The following is a 17,507-nucleotide window of genomic DNA, read 5'->3' as shown; positions in this document are numbered from 1 at the left end:
ATTCAATTCAGTTTCGTATTAAAACGTCAACGGCCATACCACGCAGAAAAAACCTGGTCTCGTCAGCTCCCAGAAGTTAAGCTGCGTCGGGTCCCGTTAGTACCTAGAAGGGTGACCGCTTGGGAATACGGGATGCTGTTGGCATCAAACGTTTTATAACCAGCAAGAGTTTCGAAAATGAATCAAAGTTTTAGTTAAAACCATCTCGTGGTGAATTTTGATACTTTATTAAACGCCATCTAGGGTTGAATTTTGATAATTCATCTCGTACACACTGATAGCTATTTTTTAAACACCAACAAGGGAAGTGTAGAGTGTTTTATTACCAGCAGTGACTTTACCGATGAATGTGAATTTCTATTTCATAGAAAAATAGTGGCTCAACGAACACGATGGTTACCAGTCCAATATCCTTAATTATAGAAATTAATCGTCCTTGTGTAGGTTTCAATGTTGGAAAATCATTCCTTGAGTGTATTCAATTCAGTTTCGTATTAAAACGTCAACGGCCATACCACGCAGAAAAAACCTGGTCTCGTCAGCTCCCAGAAGTTAAGCTGCGTCGGGTCCCGTTAGTACCTAGAAGGGTGACCGCTTGGGAATACGGGATGCTGTTGGCATCAAACGTTTTATAACCAGCAAGAGTTTCGAAAATGAATCAAAGTTTTAGTTAAAACCATCTCGTGGTGAATTTTGATACTTTATTAAACGCCATCTAGGGTTGAATTTTGATAATTCATCTCGTACACACTGATAGCTATTTTTTAAACACCAACAAGGGAAGTGTAGAGTGTTTTATTACCAGCAGTGACTTTACCGATGAATGTGAATTTCTATTTCATAGAAAAATAGTGGCTCAACGAACACGATGGTTACCAGTCCAATATCCTTAATTATAGAAATTAATCGTCCTTGTGTAGGTTTCAATGTTGGAAAATCATTCCTTGAGTGTATTCAATTCAGTTTCGTATTAAAACGTCAACGGCCATACCACGCAGAAAAAACCTGGTCTCGTCAGCTCCCAGAAGTTAAGCTGCGTCGGGTCCCGTTAGTACCTAGAAGGGTGACCGCTTGGGAATACGGGATGCTGTTGGCATCAAACGTTTTATAACCAGCAAGAGTTTCGAAAATGAATCAAAGTTTTAGTTAAAACCATCTCGTGGTGAATTTTGATACTTTATTAAACGCCATCTAGGGTTGAATTTTGATAATTCATCTCGTACACACTGATAGCTATTTTTTAAACACCAACAAGGGAAGTGTAGAGTGTTTTATTACCAGCAGTGACTTTACCGATGAATGTGAATTTCTATTTCATAGAAAAATAGTGGCTCAACGAACACGATGGTTACCAGTCCAATATCCTTAATTATAGAAATTAATCGTCCTTGTGTAGGTTTCAATGTTGGAAAATCATTCCTTGAGCGTATTCAATTCAGTTTCGTATTAAATTCTTGAATTTCTATTTCATAGAAAAATAGTGGCTCAACGAACACGATGGTTACCAGTCCAATATCCTTAATTATAGAAATTAATCGTCCTTGTGTAGGTTTCAATGTTGGAAAATTCATCTCCTTGAGTGTATTCAATTCAGTTTCGTATTAAAACGTCAACGGCCATACCACGCAGAAAAAACCTGGTCTCGTCAGCTCCCAGAAGTTAAGCTGCGTCGGGTCCCGTTAGTACCTAGAAGGGTGACCGCTTGGGAATACGGGATGCTGTTGGCATCAAACGTTTTATAACCAGCAAGAGTTTCGAAAATGAATCAAAGTTTTAGTTAAAACCATCTCGTGGTGAATTTTGATACTTTATTAAACGCCATCTAGGGTTGAATTTTGATAATTCATCTCGTACACACTGATAGCTATTTTTTAAACACCAACAAGGGAAGTGTAGAGTGTTTTATTACCAGCAGTGACTTTACCGATGAATGTGAATTTCTATTTCATAGAAAAATAGTGGCTCAACGAACACGATGGTTACCAGTCCAATATCCTTAATTATAGAAATTAATCGTCCTTGTGTAGGTTTCAATGTTGGAAAATCATTCCTTGAGTGTATTCAATTCAGTTTCGTATTAAAACGTCAACGGCCATACCACGCAGAAAAAACCTGGTCTCGTCAGCTCCCAGAAGTTAAGCTGCGTCGGGTCCCGTTAGTACCTAGAAGGGTGACCGCTTGGGAATACGGGATGCTGTTGGCATCAAACGTTTTATAACCAGCAAGAGTTTCGAAAATGAATCAAAGTTTTAGTTAAAACCATCTCGTGGTGAATTTTGATACTTTATTAAACGCCATCTAGGGTTGAATTTTGATAATTCATCTCGTACACACTGATAGCTATTTTTTAAACACCAACAAGGGAAGTGTAGAGTGTTTTATTACCAGCAGTGACTTTACCGATGAATGTGAATTTCTATTTCATAGAAAAATAGTGGCTCAACGAACACGATGGTTACCAGTCAATATCCTTAATTATAGAAATTAATCGTCCTTGTGTAGGTTTCAATGTTGGAAAATCATTCCTTGAGCGTATTCAATTCAGTTTCGTATTAAATTCTTGAATTTCTATTTCATAGAAAAATAGTGGCTCAACGAACACGATGGTTACCAGTCCAATATCCTTAATTATAGAAATTAATCGTCCTTGTGTAGGTTTCAATGTTGGAAAATCATTCCTTGAGCGTATTCAATTCAGTTTCGTATTAAATTCTTGAATTTCTATTTCATAGAAAAATAGTGGCTCAACGAACACGATGGTTACCAGTCCAATATCCTTAATTATAGAAATTAATCGTCCTTGTGTAGGTTTCAATGTTGGAAAATCATTCCTTGAGTGTATTCAATTCAGTTTCGTATTAAAACGTCAACGGCCATACCACGCAGAAAAAACCTGGTCTCGTCAGCTCCCAGAAGTTAAGCTGCGTCGGGTCCCGTTAGTACCTAGAAGGGTGACCGCTTGGGAATACGGGATGCTGTTGGCATCAAACGTTTTATAACCAGCAAGAGTTTCGAAAATGAATCAAAGTTTTAGTTAAAACCATCTCGTGGTGAATTTTGATACTTTATTAAACGCCATCTAGGGTTGAATTTTGATAATTCATCTCGTACACACTGATAGCTATTTTTTAAACACCAACAAGGGAAGTGTAGAGTGTTTTATTACCAGCAGTGACTTTACCGATGAATGTGAATTTCTATTTCATAGAAAAATAGTGGCTCAACGAACACGATGGTTACCAGTCCAATATCCTTAATTATAGAAATTAATCGTCCTTGTGTAGGTTTCAATGTTGGAAAATCATTCCTTGAGTGTATTCAATTCAGTTTCGTATTAAAACGTCAACGGCCATACCACGCAGAAAAAACCTGGTCTCGTCAGCTCCCAGAAGTTAAGCTGCGTCGGGTCCCGTTAGTACCTAGAAGGGTGACCGCTTGGGAATACGGGATGCTGTTGGCATCAAACGTTTTATAACCAGCAAGAGTTTCGAAAATGAATCAAAGTTTTAGTTAAAACCATCTCGTGGTGAATTTTGATACTTTATTAAACGCCATCTAGGGTTGAATTTTGATAATTCATCTCGTACACACTGATAGCTATTTTTTAAACACCAACAAGGGAAGTGTAGAGTGTTTTATTACCAGCAGTGACTTTACCGATGAATGTGAATTTCTATTTCATAGAAAAATAGTGGCTCAACGAACACGATGGTTACCAGTCCAATATCCTTAATTATAGAAATTAATCGTCCTTGTGTAGGTTTCAATGTTGGAAAATCATTCCTTGAGCGTATTCAATTCAGTTTCGTATTAAATTCTTGAATTTCTATTTCATAGAAAAATAGTGGCTCAACGAACACGATGGTTACCAGTCCAATATCCTTAATTATGAAATTAATCGTCCTTGTGTAGGTTTCAATGTTGGAAAATCATTCCTTGTATTCAATTCAGTTTCGTTAAAACAGCTTAATAACGGTTCAAGTTAAAATCATTCCTTAGCGTATTCAATTCAGTTTCGTATTAAATAATTTCATTTCATAAAAAATAAAGGTTGATTTTACCTATATAATCAAAACAAGAAATAACGCCGGAGGTTTCAATGTTAAAATCATTCCACTATTCAATTCATTTCTATTAAATTCTTGAATTTCTATTTCATAGAAAAATAGTGGCTCAACGAACACGATGGTTACCAGTCCAATATCCTTAATTATAGAAATTAATCGTCCTTGTGTAGGTTTCAATGTTGGAAAATCATTCCTTGAGTGTATTCAATTCAGTTTCGTATTAAAACGTCAACGGCCATACCACGCAGAAAAAACCTGGTCTCGTCAGCTCCCAGAAGTTAAGCTGCGTCGGGTCCCGTTAGTACCTAGAAGGGTGACCGCTTGGGAATACGGGATGCTGTTGGCATCAAACGTTTTATAACCAGCAAGAGTTTCGAAAATGAATCAAAGTTTTAGTTAAAACCATCTCGTGGTGAATTTTGATACTTTATTAAACGCCATCTAGGGTTGAATTTTGATAATTCATCTCGTACACACTGATAGCTATTTTTTTAAACACCAACAAGGGAAGTGTAGAGTGTTTTATTACCAGCAGTGACTTTACCGATGAATGTGAATTTCTATTTCATAGAAAAATAGTGGCTCAACGAACACGATGGTTACCAGTCCAATATCCTTAATTATAGAAATTAATCGTCCTTGTGTAGGTTTCAATGTTGGAAAATCATTCCTTGAGCGTATTCAATTCAGTTTCGTATTAAATTCTTGAATTTCTATTTCATAGAAAAATAGTGGCTCAACGAACACGATGGTTACCAGTCCAATATCCTTAATTATAGAAATTAATCGTCCTTGTGTAGGTTTCAATGTTGGAAAATCATTCCTTGAGCGTATTCAATTCAGTTTCGTATTAAATTCTTGAATTTCTATTTCATAGAAAAATAGTGGCTCAACGAACACGATGGTTACCAGTCCAATATCCTTAATTATAGAAATTAATCGTCCTTGTGTAGGTTTCAATGTTGGAAAATCATTCCTTGAGTGTATTCAATTCAGTTTCGTATTAAAACGTCAACGGCCATACCACGCAGAAAAAACCTGGTCTCGTCAGCTCCCAGAAGTTAAGCTGCGTCGGGTCCCGTTAGTACCTAGAAGGGTGACCGCTTGGGAATACGGGATGCTGTTGGCATCAAACGTTTTATAACCAGCAAGAGTTTCGAAAATGAATCAAAGTTTTAGTTAAAACCATCTCGTGGTGAATTTTGATACTTTATTAAACGCCATCTAGGGTTGAATTTTGATAATTCATCTCGTACACACTGATAGCTATTTTTTAAACACCAACAAGGGAAGTGTAGAGTGTTTTATTACCAGCAGTGACTTTACCGATGAATGTGAATTTCTATTTCATAGAAAAATAGTGGCTCAACGAACACGATGGTTACCAGTCCAATATCCTTAATTATAGAAATTAATCGTCCTTGTGTAGGTTTCAATGTTGGAAAATCATTCCTTGAGTGTATTCAATTCAGTTTCGTATTAAAACGTCAACGGCCATACCACGCAGAAAAAACCTGGTCTCGTCAGCTCCCAGAAGTTAAGCTGCGTCGGGTCCCGTTAGTACCTAGAAGGGTGACCGCTTGGGAATACGGGATGCTGTTGGCATCAAACGTTTTATAACCAGCAAGAGTTTCGAAAATGAATCAAAGTTTTAGTTAAAACCATCTCGTGGTGAATTTTGATACTTTATTAAACGCCATCTAGGGTTGAATTTTGATAATTCATCTCGTACACACTGATAGCTATTTTTTTTTAAACCCCCACCAGGGAAGTGTAGAGTGTTTTATTACCAGCAGTGACTTTACCGATGAATGTGAATTTCTATTTCAAATAGAAAAATAGTGGCTCAACGAACACGATGGTTACCAGTCCAATATCCTTAATTATAGAAATTAATCGTCCTTGTGTAGGTTTCAATGTTGGAAAATCATTCCTTGAGCGTATTCAATTCAGTTTCGTATTAAATTCTTGAATTTCTATTTCATAGAAAAATAGTGGCTCAACGAACACGATGGTTACCAGTCCAATATCCTTAATTATAGAAATTAATCGTCCTTGTGTAGGTTTCAATGTTGGAAAATCATTCCTTGAGTGTATTCAATTCAGTTTCGTATTAAAACGTCAACGGCCATACCACGCAGAAAAAACCTGGTCTCGTCAGCTCCTAGAAGTTAAGCTGCGTCGGGTCCCGTTAGTACCTAGAAGGGTGACCGCTTGGGAATACGGGATGCTGTTGGCATCAAACGTTTTATAACCAGCAAGAGTTTCGAAAATGAATCAAAGTTTTAGTTAAAACCATCTCGTGGTGAATTTTGATACTTTATTAAACGCCATCTAGGGTTGAATTTTGATAATTCATCTCGTACACACTGATAGCTATTTTTTAAACACCAACAAGGGGAAGTGTAGAGTGTTTTATTACCAGCAGTGACTTTACCGATGAATGTGAATTTCTATTTCATAGAAAAATAGTGGCTCAACGAACACGATGGTTACCAGTCCAATATCCTTAATTATAGAAATTAATCGTCCTTGTGTAGGTTTCAATGTTGGAAAATCATTCCTTGAGCGTATTCAATTCAGTTTCGTATTAAATTCTTGAATTTCTATTTCATAGAAAAATAGTGGCTTAACGAACACGATGGTTACCAATTCAATATCCTTAATTATAGAAATTAATCGTCCTTGTGTAGGTTTCAATGTTGGAAAATCATTCCTTGAGTGTATTCAATTCAGTTTCGTATTAAAACGTCAACGGCCATACCACGCAGAAAAAACCTGGTCTCGTCAGCTCCCAGAAGTTAAGCTGCGTCGGGTCCCGTTAGTACCTAGAAGGGTGACCGCTTGGGAATACGGGATGCTGTTGGCATCAAACGTTTTATAACCAGCAAGAGTTTCGAAAATGAATCAAAGTTTTAGTTAAAACCATCTCGTGGTGAATTTTGATACTTTATTAAACGCCATCTAGGGTTGAATTTTGATAATTCATCTCGTACACACTGATAGCTATTTTTTAAACACCAACAAGGGAAGTGTAGAGTGTTTTATTACCAGCAGTGACTTTACCGATGAATGTGAATTTCTATTTCATAGAAAAATAGTGGCTCAACGAACACGATGGTTACCAGTCCAATATCCTTAATTATAGAAATTAATCGTCCTTGTGTAGGTTTCAATGTTGGAAAATCATTCCTTGAGCGTATTCAATTCAGTTTCGTATTAAATTCTTGAATTTCTATTTCATAGAAAAATAGTGGCTTAACGAACACGATGGTTACCAGTCCAATATCCTTAATTATAGAAATTAATCGTCCTTGTGTAGGTTTCAATGTTGGAAAATCATTCCTTGAGTGTATTCAATTCAGTTTCGTATTAAAACGTCAACGGCCATACCACGCAGAAAAAACCTGGTCTCGTCAGCTCCTAGAAGTTAAGCTGCGTCGGGTCCCGTTAGTACCTAGAAGGGTGACCGCTTGGGAATACGGGATGCTGTTGGCATCAAACGTTTTATAACCAGCAAGAGTTTCGAAAATGAATCAAAGTTTTAGTTAAAACCATCTCGTGGTGAATTTTGATACTTTATTAAACGCCATCTAGGGTTGAATTTTGATAATTCATCTCGTACACACTGATAGCTATTTTTTAAACACCAACAAGGGAAGTGTAGAGTGTTTTATTACCAGCAGTGACTTTACCGATGAATGTGAATTTCTATTTCATAGAAAAATAGTGGCTCAACGAACACGATGGTTACCAGTCCAATATCCTTAATTATAGAAATTAATCGTCCTTGTGTAGGTTTCAATGTTGGAAAATCATTCCTTGAGTGTATTCAATTCAGTTTCGTATTAAAACGTCAACGGCCATACCACGCAGAAAAAACCTGGTCTCGTCAGCTCCCAGAAGTTAAGCTGCGTCGGGTCCCGTTAGTACCTAGAAGGGTGACCGCTTGGGAATACGGGATGCTGTTGGCATCAAACGTTTTATAACCAGCAAGAGTTTCGAAAATGAATCAAAGTTTTAGTTAAAACCATCTCGTGGTGAATTTTGATACTTTATTAAACGCCATCTAGGGTTGAATTTTGATAATTCATCTCGTACACACTGATAGCTATTTTTTAAGCACCAACAAGGGAAGTGTAGAGTGTTTTATTACCAGCAGTGACTTTACCGATGAATGTGAATTTCTATTTCATAGAAAAATAGTGGCTCAACGAACACGATGGTTACCAGTCCAATATCCTTAATTATAGAAATTAATCGTCCTTGTGTAGGTTTCAATGTTGGAAAATCATTCCTTGAGCGTATTCAATTCAGTTTCGTATTAAATTCTTGAATTTCTATTTCATAGAAAAATAGTGGCTTAACGAACACGATGGTTACCAGTCCAATATCCTTAATTATAGAAATTAATCGTACACTCATTAAATTTCATTTCTAAAATTATCCCAATATCCTTAATTATAGAAATTAATCGTCCTTGTGTAGGTTTCAATGTTGGAAAATCATTCCTTGAGTGTATTCAATTCAGTTTCGTATTAAAACGTCAACGGCCATACCACGCAGAAAAAACCTGGTCTCGTCAGCTCCTAGAAGTTAAGCTGCGTCGGGTCCCGTTAGTACCTAGAAGGGTGACCGCTTGGGAATACGGGATGCTGTTGGCATCAAACGTTTTATAACCAGCAAGAGTTTCGAAAATGAATCAAAGTTTTAGTTAAAACCATCTCGTGGTGAATTTTGATACTTTATTAAACGCCATCTAGGGTTGAATTTTGATAATTCATCTCGTACACACTGATAGCTATTTTTTAAACACCAACAAGGGAAGTGTAGAGTGTTTTATTACCAGCAGTGACTTTACCGATGAATGTGAATTTCTATTTCATAGAAAAATAGTGGCTCAACGAACACGATGGTTACCAGTCCAATATCCTTAATTATAGAAATTAATCGTCCTTGTGTAGGTTTCAATGTTGGAAAATCATTCCTTGATTTTTTTTTTTTTTTTTTTTTTTTTTTTTTTTTTTTTTTTAAAAATTTTTTTTAAAAAATTTAATTTTTTTTATTTTAAATTAACCTTTTAGTTTCAATGTTGAAAACATTGAGTGTATTCAATTCAGTTTCGTATTAAAACGTCAACGGCCATACCACGCAGAAAAAACCTGGTCTCGTCAGCTCCTCAGAAGTTAAGCTGCGTCGGGTCCCGTTAGTACCTAGAAGGGTGACCGCTTGGGAATACGGGATGCTGTTGGCATCAAACGTTTTATAACCAGCAAGAGTTTCGAAAATGAATCAAAGTTTTAGTTAAAACCATCTCGTGGTGAATTTTGATACTTTATTAAACGCCATCTAGGGTTGAATTTTGATAATTCATCTCGTACACACTGATAGCTATTTTTTAAACACCAACAAGGGAAGTGTAGAGTGTTTTATTACCAGCAGTGACTTTACCGATGAATGTGAATTTCTATTTCATAGAAAAATAGTGGCTCAACGAACACGATGGTTACCAGTCCAATATCCTTAATTATAGAAATTAATCGTCCTTGTGTAGGTTTCAATGTTGGAAAATCATTCCTTGAGCGTATTCAATTCAGTTTCGTATTAAATTCTTGAATTTCTATTTCATAGAAAAATAGTGGCTTAACGAACACGATGGTTACCAGTCCAATATCCTTAATTATAGAAATTAATCGTCCTTGTGTAGGTTTCAATGTTGGAAAATCATTCCTTGAGTGTATTCAATTCAGTTTCGTATTAAAACGTCAACGGCCATACCACGCAGAAAAAACCTGGTCTCGTCAGCTCCTAGAAGTTAAGCTGCGTCGGGTCCCGTTAGTACCTAGAAGGGTGACCGCTTGGGAATACGGGATGCTGTTGGCATCAAACGTTTTATAACCAGCAAGAGTTTCGAAAATGAATCAAAGTTTTAGTTAAAACCATCTCGTGGTGAATTTTGATACTTTATTAAACGCCATCTAGGGTTGAATTTTGATAATTCATCTCGTACACACTGATAGCTATTTTTTAAACACCAACAAGGGAAGTGTAGAGTGTTTTATTACCAGCAGTGACTTTACCGATGAATGAACATTTGAATTTCTTATTTCATAGAAAAAATAGTAAAAACATTCTGGCTCAACGAACACGATGGTTTACCAGTCCAATATCCTTAATTATAGAAATTAATCGTCCTTGTGTAGGTTTCAATGTTGGAAAATCATTCCTTGAGTGTATTCAATTCAGTTTCGTATTAAAACGTCAACGGCCATACCACGCAGAAAAAACCTGGTCTCGTCAGCTCCCAGAAGTTAAGCTGCGTCGGGTCCCGTTAGTACCTAGAAGGGTGACCGCTTGGGAATACGGGATGCTGTTGGCATCAAACGTTTTATAACCAGCAAGAGTTTCGAAAATGAATCAAAGTTTTAGTTAAAACCATCTCGTGGTGAATTTGGATACTTTATTAAACGCCATCTAGGGTTGAATTTTGATAATTCATCTCGTACACACTGATAGCTATTTTTTAAACACCAACAAGGGAAGTGTAGAGTGTTTTATTACCAGCAGTGACTTTACCGATGAATGTGAATTTCTATTTCATAGAAAAATAGTGGCTCAACGAACACGATGGTTACCAGTCCAATATCCTTAATTATAGAAATTAATCGTCCTTGTGTAGGTTTCAATGTTGGAAAATCATTCCTTGAGCGTATTCAATTCAGTTTCGTATTAAATTCTTGAATTTCTATTTCATAGAAAAATAGTGGCTTAACGAACACGATGGTTACCAGTCCAATATCCTTAATTATAGAAATTAATCGTCCTTGTGTAGGTTTCAATGTTGGAAAATCATTCCTTGAGTGTATTCAATTCAGTTTCGTATTAAAACGTCAACGGCCATACCACGCAGAAAAAACCTGGTCTCGTCAGCTCCTAGAAGTTAAGCTGCGTCGGGTCCCGTTAGTACCTAGAAGGGTGACCGCTTGGGAATACGGGATGCTGTTGGCATCAAACGTTTTATAACCAGCAAGAGTTTCGAAAATGAATCAAAGTTTTAGTTAAAACCATCTCGTGGTGAATTTTGATACTTTATTAAACGCCATCTAGGGTTGAATTTTGATAATTCATCTCGTACACACTGATAGCTATTTTTTAAACACCAACAAGGGAAGTGTAGAGTGTTTTATTACCAGCAGTGACTTTACCGATGAATGTGAATTTCTATTTCATAGAAAAATAGTGGCTCAACGAACACGATGGTTACCAGTCCAATATCCTTAATTATAGAAATTAATCGTCCTTGTGTAGGTTTCAATGTTGGAAAATCATTCCTTGAGTGTATTCAATTCAGTTTCGTATTAAAACGTCAACGGCCATACCACGCAGAAAAAACCTGGTCTCGTCAGCTCCCAGAAGTTAAGCTGCGTCGGGTCCCGTTAGTACCTAGAAGGGTGACCGCTTGGGAATACGGGATGCTGTTGGCATCAAACGTTTTATAACCAGCAAGAGTTTCGAAAATGAATCAAAGTTTTAGTTAAAACCATCTCGTGGTGAATTTTGATACTTTATTAAACGCCATCTAGGGTTGAATTTTGATAATTCATCTCGTACACACTGATAGCTATTTTTTAAACACCAACAAGGGAAGTGTAGAGTGTTTTATTACCAGCAGTGACTTTACCGATGAATGTGAATTTCTATTTCATAGAAAAATAGTGGCTCAACGAACACGATGGTTACCAGTCCAATATCCTTAATTATAGAAATTAATCGTCCTTGTGTAGGTTTCAATGTTGGAAAATCATTCCTTGAGCGTATTCAATTCAGTTTCGTATTAAATTCTTGAATTTCTATTTCATAGAAAAATAGTGGCTTAACGAACACGATGGTTACCAGTCCAATATCCTTAATTATAGAAATTAATCGTCCTTGTGTGATGTATTCACGAGTCGTCACACCCGAGTATAGAGGTCGCGACGAGCGCGACGGGCGAGAGTGGAGAGAGAGGCTTAGAGGCGCATTCGGGCTCGCGACTCCCCGCGTTAAGGTTCTCCCTTCGTGCCCCTATCGTACCTCGTGTGTGTAACCTTCGTCGTATAATTCAGTTGTGCTATCTTAATAAAGATGCTAACAAAGACACAACATGGCGCAGTTGGTTTAACCTTTTCCCCTCTAACTAGTGCTGCGATTCCTAATACCGTGCGTCTCTCGTCGTCGCGTGGTCTGTGATCGCCGCCATTTTGGATGCCATCTCCCTTTCGCATCTGATGTCGTAGCGTAGCCATTTCTGCCTCGCTTTTATCGTCGCGCATCTGTGTGGAGACTTCCCCATCCTATTGTGCATCTTACATTGCAGTGTAGCCGTTCCCCTTCATTAATAGCGGCGTGATTGGCCAACGTTTTCGAACCACATCGTGGGGCCGTGTACATGAACGATCCCTATTTTCTCAGACACCCTCGTCGCCCACGTTCACCCAGTTTATCCCGCAACAACATGACGTCGGCAGCGGACGCGTTGGCAGCAGCCAACGCAGCAACAGCAGCTATCGCGGCTACCGACGCACGGATCGACGCCATTGAAGTCGGTCAGACGGCCATTGCTACCCAATTGGCCCAACTTTTGGCCATCGTTCAAGCTGGTGGCGCCGGCGGCGGTGCTGTAGGCGGTGGCGCTGGCGGAGGCGGCGGTGCTGGTGGTGGCGGTGGCGGAGGCGGCGGTGCTGGTGGTGGCGGTGGCGCCGGCGGAGGCGGCGGTGCTGGTGGTGGCGGTGGCGCCGGCGGAGGCGGCGGTGCTGGTGGTGGCGGTGGCGCTGGTGGCGGCGGAGGTGGACCTTTGTTGCCCCCATTACCCCCCCAACGACGGCGACTGGATCCATCCGGAGTCGACAAACTTCACAGCGATATATCTATCCCGCTTTTGAAATCATGGAGGAATCGGTGGAATGACTTTGTGGAACTAAGTCAGCTGGCTAGTTACCCTATCACGGAACAGATGGCAGCGTTCCGAATGTCACTGGATCCCACAATGCAGCAAGTGGTAGAGGTTGGACTGAACATCACTCCGGCGACGATAACCACTCCCGACCAAGTGCTCGACCGCATTGCGGATTATATTCGAGCTAAGCGGAATGTCGCACTTGACCGCGTGGCGTTTGAAGAGCGGAAGCAGGGACCGTCGGAGTCATTCGACGACTTCTTTATTGCGCTGCGCCGGCTGGCGGACGCAGCAGACTTATGCGGAAACTGCTCCGAAACGAGACTGGTGACGCGCATCATAGCCGGAACACGGGACACGGATACGAAAAAGAAACTCTTGGCCATTAGTCCGTTCCCGTCTCAGCAAGACACAGTCAACATTTGCCGCAGCGAGGAATCGGCCCGAGCAAATGAACGCGTTCTCAGCGGACAATCCGGAGTGGCAGCCGTTGTGACACAGCACGGTCAGTCCGACCGTCGCACGTCCAAAAGCGAGTGCGGAGCTTGCGGCCGAGCATCTCACGCTCAGGATGAAAATTGCCCCGCGATCGGTAAATCTTGCCACATATGCGGGAAACCAAACCACTTCGCTCCCAAATGTTCAAATCGGAATAAAGAGAGAGGCGGTACAAGCGGCGGCGCCAGTGGTGGCGCCAAATCTAAGATGGCGCACATCACCATCGGAAACGTTCAAGCCAACCAAAAGCGTCGTGGGTCCCCCACCATCTCCCTGGAAGTTCTACAAGACGACGGCGGGGTAGCAGCACTGTTGACGAACGTTGTCCCGGACCCCGGGGCGGAAGTGAGCGTGTGCGGCAAAGATATAATGGAGGCCATCGGGCTATCCGAAAGTCACCTGGCAACTTCTTCATTCGACTTGGTCATGGCGGATCGCTCTTCACCGCTGCTGTCAATAGGACAACGTGACATTACGGTCCGGTACGGTGGGAAAAGTGCTCGCATTACAGTGGTTTTCTGCCCCGAAATTAGTGGTATGCTGGTATGCCGAGTGGATTGCGTGAGTTTGAATATCCTTCACCGGGATTATCCTAAACCATTGGCATCGATTAACCTTTTGATGGCGGCGGACGTTCCATTACTTTCGGACGACCCCGTGGCCCCGCCAAGCGGCCCCTTTCTACGCGGCGTTTACATCCCGCTGGAGCCCAGTGCGGAGCAAATTTCGGTGGTCGAAGCAGCCATCGCAGCGGAATTTGAATCAGTGTTCGACCAGGAAGATGGTTTGCGCCAGATGGTCGGGCCGGACATGGTTATCCAGCTGCGTGACGACGCCGTACCCTTTTACGTAAACGGCGCGCGGCCGATCGCGTTTGGCGACCGTGCAGAAGTGAAGTGCAAGCTGGATGATCTTGTAAAGAAGAAGGTGATCGTACCCGTCAGTGAACCGTCGGAGTGGGCCGCACCGCTGGTAGTGATCCGCGGTCCAGGTGGAAAACTTCGGATCTGCATCGACCACACGCGTTTGAACAAGTTCGTCCAACGGCCTACGCACCCGACTCGCACGCCACGCGATGCGGTGGCTGAAATTGACAGCGAAAGCCGCTTCTTCACCAGTTTTGACGCCGTAAATGGTTACTACCAGATCCCCCTCCACCCTTCCAGCCAGCATCTCACAACATTTATGACGCCATGGGGGCGCTACAAGTTCTTGCGGGCCTCCATGGGCCTCTGCAGTTCCGGCGATGAATATAATCGGCGGGCGGATGCGGCCTTTGCGGCCATGACTAATACCGTCAGAGTGGTGGATGATCTGCTACGTTTCGACCGTTCGTTCCCCGCACATGTCGCCGGGGTCTGCGCGATCTTGCAAGCCGCCCGTGTCGCTGGTATCACTTTTAGCAAGGAAAAATTCCGTTTCGCCAAACCCCGTATTTCCTGGGTCGGTTACGACATCCAGCACGGCGGCGTCACTATTGAAGAGGGCAAATTGAGAGCACTGTCGCAGTTTCCTCGCCCCACTAATATTTCGGAGCTCCGGTCATTTATGGGCCTCGTCGAGCAACTGGCGGGATTTTCAACGGAGGTAGCCGCAGCTAAAGCCCCTCTTCGCCCTTTACTCAGCACCCGCAACTCGTATACATGGAACGCAGACCACGACCGGGCATTCGAAGCTGTGAAGGCGGCTCTAGTTTCCCCCCCAGTGTTGGTCCATTTCGACCCGGCGCGGGAAACTACCATACAAGTCGACGCATCGAGAAAGAACGGTATGGGATACGCGTTACTGCAGCGCCATGGCGACTCCTGGAGGCTGGTGGACGCCAATTCGCGCTGGTGTACAGACACCGAATCAAGATACGCCATAGTGGAGTTGGAGCTGGCGGCCGTAGAGTGGGCGATCCGTAAATGCCGCCTTTACCTGTCGGGACTACCCAATTTCACGCTGATGGTCGACCATCAAGCGCTGGTAGCAATCCTGGATAAGTACACCCTCGACGCAATTGACAATCCCAAAATCCAACGGCTGAAGGAGCGCCTATCTCCGTATTTGTTCACAACCGTTTGGCGCAGGGGCAAAGACCACGCGATCCCGGACGCGCTCTCGCGGGCGCCCGTAAACGACCCGGTGGCGGATGATGAGTGCGTTGGGGAGGAGCTCGCATTTTCCGTGCGTCACGTGATCATCCGGAGCGTCAACGCCATCACCGAATCTGAAAGACGACCTAGGGCCGTCACATCATCTGCCGGATAACCTCCTCACCGATTTACAGTCAGGAGCAGCGGCAGATCCCCATTATCTCGACCTGATAGCAGCCGTCGAATCTGGATTTCCCACGAACCGCACACTCACCCCGAATCATGTCCGCCAATTTTGGTCAATCCGGGATCAACTATCCACAGACGACGGACTCGTCTTGTACGGCTCGCGCATCGTTGTCCCTCTGGCATTGCGTCGTAACGTCCTCACCAAATTGCACGCGGCTCATCAGGGAATCGTAAGAACAAAACGACGCGCGCAGCAGACGGTGTACTGGCCCGGAATAACTAACGATATCACTATGTTGGTGGAGCGGTGCGCCACCTGCCAGGAACGGTTGGCAAGCCAGGGCCAGGAGCCGCTGATGGCCGACCCACTACCAACGTACGTCTTCGAGGACGTATCGGCCGACCTATTTCAACATGGATCCCTCCACGTCCTGGTTTACGCGGATCGACTCTCGGGATGGCCAGTGGTGCACCAGTGGAAGCGCGACCCAACAGCTCGGGAGGTGATGCAGGCCGTTGTCAACAACTTCGTGGAACTCGGCGTCCCAATGCGCTTCCGCTCTGATAATGGCCCGCAATTCGACGCCGGAATTTTCCAGGCGGCCCTTCAACGCTGGGGGGTAGCGTGGGGTAGTTCCACCCCGCACTATCCCCAAAGCAACGGTCACGCCGAAGCTGCAGTGAAAGCGGTGAAGGAGTTGGTGCTGAAGCTGGCCCCGTCGGGAGATCTGTCATCGGAAGAGTTTCTCGCGGGATTGCTGGAATTCCGGAACACTCCGCACGTGACGGGGCTATCGCCGGCTCAAATCGTCTTCGGACATCAGCTCCGTTCTATTGTGCCAGCCCACCGCTCGTCCTATGCCAGCCAATGGAAAGAGGCTATGGCAGCGCGAGAACGACAGGCTGAAGCGAACGCAGCCACAAAATTCCGCTTCGATTTACGAGCTCGTCCGCTTTGTCCTCTCCCTGTCGGAGCCCCGGTGCGCGTTCAAGACACCAAGACAAAATTATGGAGCCAAGTCGGGGTGATCGTCGCGGTCGGCCGGTATCGATCATACCGTGTGAAGTTTGCTAGCGGTAGCGTGCTCTGGCGCAACAGACGTTTTCTCCGCCCCATGGTCCCCTCAGCGGTCGAAGAAGAAGACGGTGCAGCACCTGAGTCGAGCGATCCACCAGCGGCGGTGACAACGGAACCTCCAGGCGCCAGACAGCAGCCGGCAGCGGATGCCCCATCAGCCCTGCGCAGGAGCGCTCGAACGCGCAAGCCCCGTGTTCACTTCTCTAATTAACTTCCCCCTCGTTATCCCTCCAATTTCTGCCCTTAATGTGATTATCAATCGCCCATCATGTCTTTTAACGTAACCATTTGTACCGTTTCACCCTTCCGCTATATGTGTACACGGCCTCTAGGCCATGCCCTTATTTTATTATGTCTGGAGCCTCCATCCGGCTGCTGATCGTCATCGGCAGCGTACGTCGGCTCGGGAAGGGTTGTGATGTATTCACGAGTCGTCACACCCGAGTATAGAGGTCGCGACGAGCGCGACGGGCGAGAGTGGAGAGAGAGGCTTAGAGGCGCATTCGGGCTCGCGACTCCCCGCGTTAAGGTTCTCCCTTCGTGCCCCTATCGTACCTCGTGTGTGTAACCTTCGTCGTATAATTCAGTTGTGCTATCTTAATAAAGATGCTAACAAAGACACAACACCTTGTGTAGGTTTCAATGTTGGAAAATCATTCGCC

General features: G+C 43.0%; 1 protein-coding gene, 14 non-coding genes and 6 pseudogenes across 15 annotated transcripts; all 21 read left to right on the top strand.

Annotated features, from left to right (window-relative positions):
• The first annotated feature begins 25 nt into the window (after positions 1-25).
• LOC123467940 lies at positions 26-144 on the top strand. Its single transcript, XR_006641982.1, has one exon. It is a non-coding gene; the product is annotated as a 5S ribosomal RNA (ribosomal RNA).
• Positions 145-501: 357 nt separating this feature from the next.
• On the top strand, positions 502-620 carry LOC123467939. The gene has a single exon (XR_006641981.1). It is a non-coding gene; the product is annotated as a 5S ribosomal RNA (ribosomal RNA).
• Positions 621-977: 357 nt separating this feature from the next.
• LOC123467938 lies at positions 978-1,096 on the top strand. Its single transcript, XR_006641980.1, has one exon. It is a non-coding gene; the product is annotated as a 5S ribosomal RNA (ribosomal RNA).
• Positions 1,097-1,608: 512 nt separating this feature from the next.
• Positions 1,609-1,727, top strand: LOC123467937. Its single transcript, XR_006641979.1, has one exon. It is a non-coding gene; the product is annotated as a 5S ribosomal RNA (ribosomal RNA).
• A 357-nt stretch (positions 1,728-2,084) lies between these two features.
• Positions 2,085-2,203, top strand: LOC123467936. The gene has a single exon (XR_006641978.1). It is a non-coding gene; the product is annotated as a 5S ribosomal RNA (ribosomal RNA).
• A 662-nt stretch (positions 2,204-2,865) lies between these two features.
• LOC123467935 lies at positions 2,866-2,984 on the top strand. Its single transcript, XR_006641977.1, has one exon. It is a non-coding gene; the product is annotated as a 5S ribosomal RNA (ribosomal RNA).
• A 357-nt stretch (positions 2,985-3,341) lies between these two features.
• Positions 3,342-3,460, top strand: LOC123467928. Its single transcript, XR_006641976.1, has one exon. It is a non-coding gene; the product is annotated as a 5S ribosomal RNA (ribosomal RNA).
• Positions 3,461-4,294: 834 nt separating this feature from the next.
• LOC123467917 lies at positions 4,295-4,413 on the top strand. The gene has a single exon (XR_006641975.1). It is a non-coding gene; the product is annotated as a 5S ribosomal RNA (ribosomal RNA).
• Positions 4,414-5,077: 664 nt separating this feature from the next.
• LOC123467906 lies at positions 5,078-5,196 on the top strand. The gene has a single exon (XR_006641974.1). It is a non-coding gene; the product is annotated as a 5S ribosomal RNA (ribosomal RNA).
• A 357-nt stretch (positions 5,197-5,553) lies between these two features.
• Positions 5,554-5,672, top strand: LOC123467975. The gene has a single exon (XR_006642017.1). It is a non-coding gene; the product is annotated as a 5S ribosomal RNA (ribosomal RNA).
• A 515-nt stretch (positions 5,673-6,187) lies between these two features.
• LOC123467903 lies at positions 6,188-6,306 on the top strand (annotated as a pseudogene).
• A 511-nt stretch (positions 6,307-6,817) lies between these two features.
• On the top strand, positions 6,818-6,936 carry LOC123467964. Its single transcript, XR_006642006.1, has one exon. It is a non-coding gene; the product is annotated as a 5S ribosomal RNA (ribosomal RNA).
• Positions 6,937-7,446: 510 nt separating this feature from the next.
• LOC123467902 lies at positions 7,447-7,565 on the top strand (annotated as a pseudogene).
• A 357-nt stretch (positions 7,566-7,922) lies between these two features.
• On the top strand, positions 7,923-8,041 carry LOC123467953. Its single transcript, XR_006641995.1, has one exon. It is a non-coding gene; the product is annotated as a 5S ribosomal RNA (ribosomal RNA).
• Positions 8,042-8,612: 571 nt separating this feature from the next.
• On the top strand, positions 8,613-8,731 carry LOC123467901 (annotated as a pseudogene).
• A 470-nt stretch (positions 8,732-9,201) lies between these two features.
• LOC123467912 lies at positions 9,202-9,321 on the top strand (annotated as a pseudogene).
• A 510-nt stretch (positions 9,322-9,831) lies between these two features.
• Positions 9,832-9,950, top strand: LOC123467980 (annotated as a pseudogene).
• Positions 9,951-10,327: 377 nt separating this feature from the next.
• Positions 10,328-10,446, top strand: LOC123467942. The gene has a single exon (XR_006641984.1). It is a non-coding gene; the product is annotated as a 5S ribosomal RNA (ribosomal RNA).
• Positions 10,447-10,956: 510 nt separating this feature from the next.
• LOC123467979 lies at positions 10,957-11,075 on the top strand (annotated as a pseudogene).
• A 357-nt stretch (positions 11,076-11,432) lies between these two features.
• On the top strand, positions 11,433-11,551 carry LOC123467900. Its single transcript, XR_006641973.1, has one exon. It is a non-coding gene; the product is annotated as a 5S ribosomal RNA (ribosomal RNA).
• Positions 11,552-16,060: 4,509 nt separating this feature from the next.
• LOC116922881 (uncharacterized protein K02A2.6-like) lies at positions 16,061-17,056 on the top strand. The gene has a single exon (XM_045167644.1). The coding sequence runs from the start codon at positions 16,061-16,063 to the stop codon at positions 17,054-17,056; it is 996 nt and encodes a 331-aa protein (XP_045023579.1).
• The last annotated feature ends 451 nt before the right edge of the window (positions 17,057-17,507 follow it).

The sequence above is a fragment of the Daphnia magna genome, unplaced genomic scaffold (assembly GCF_020631705.1).
Source record: "Daphnia magna isolate NIES unplaced genomic scaffold, ASM2063170v1.1 Dm_contigs254, whole genome shotgun sequence".
NCBI classification, from domain to species: Eukaryota; Metazoa; Arthropoda; class Branchiopoda; order Diplostraca; family Daphniidae; genus Daphnia; species Daphnia magna.
The sequence above is the reverse complement of the archived record's forward strand: the minus strand, read 5'-3'. Positions and strand labels throughout refer to the sequence as shown.

What these genes read in the sequence shown, in the direction of transcription:
- LOC116922881 (XM_045167644.1), top strand. Translation starts at nt 16,061, where the DNA reads ATGTTGGTGGAGCGGTGCGCCACCTGCCAGGAACGGTTGGCAAGCCAG.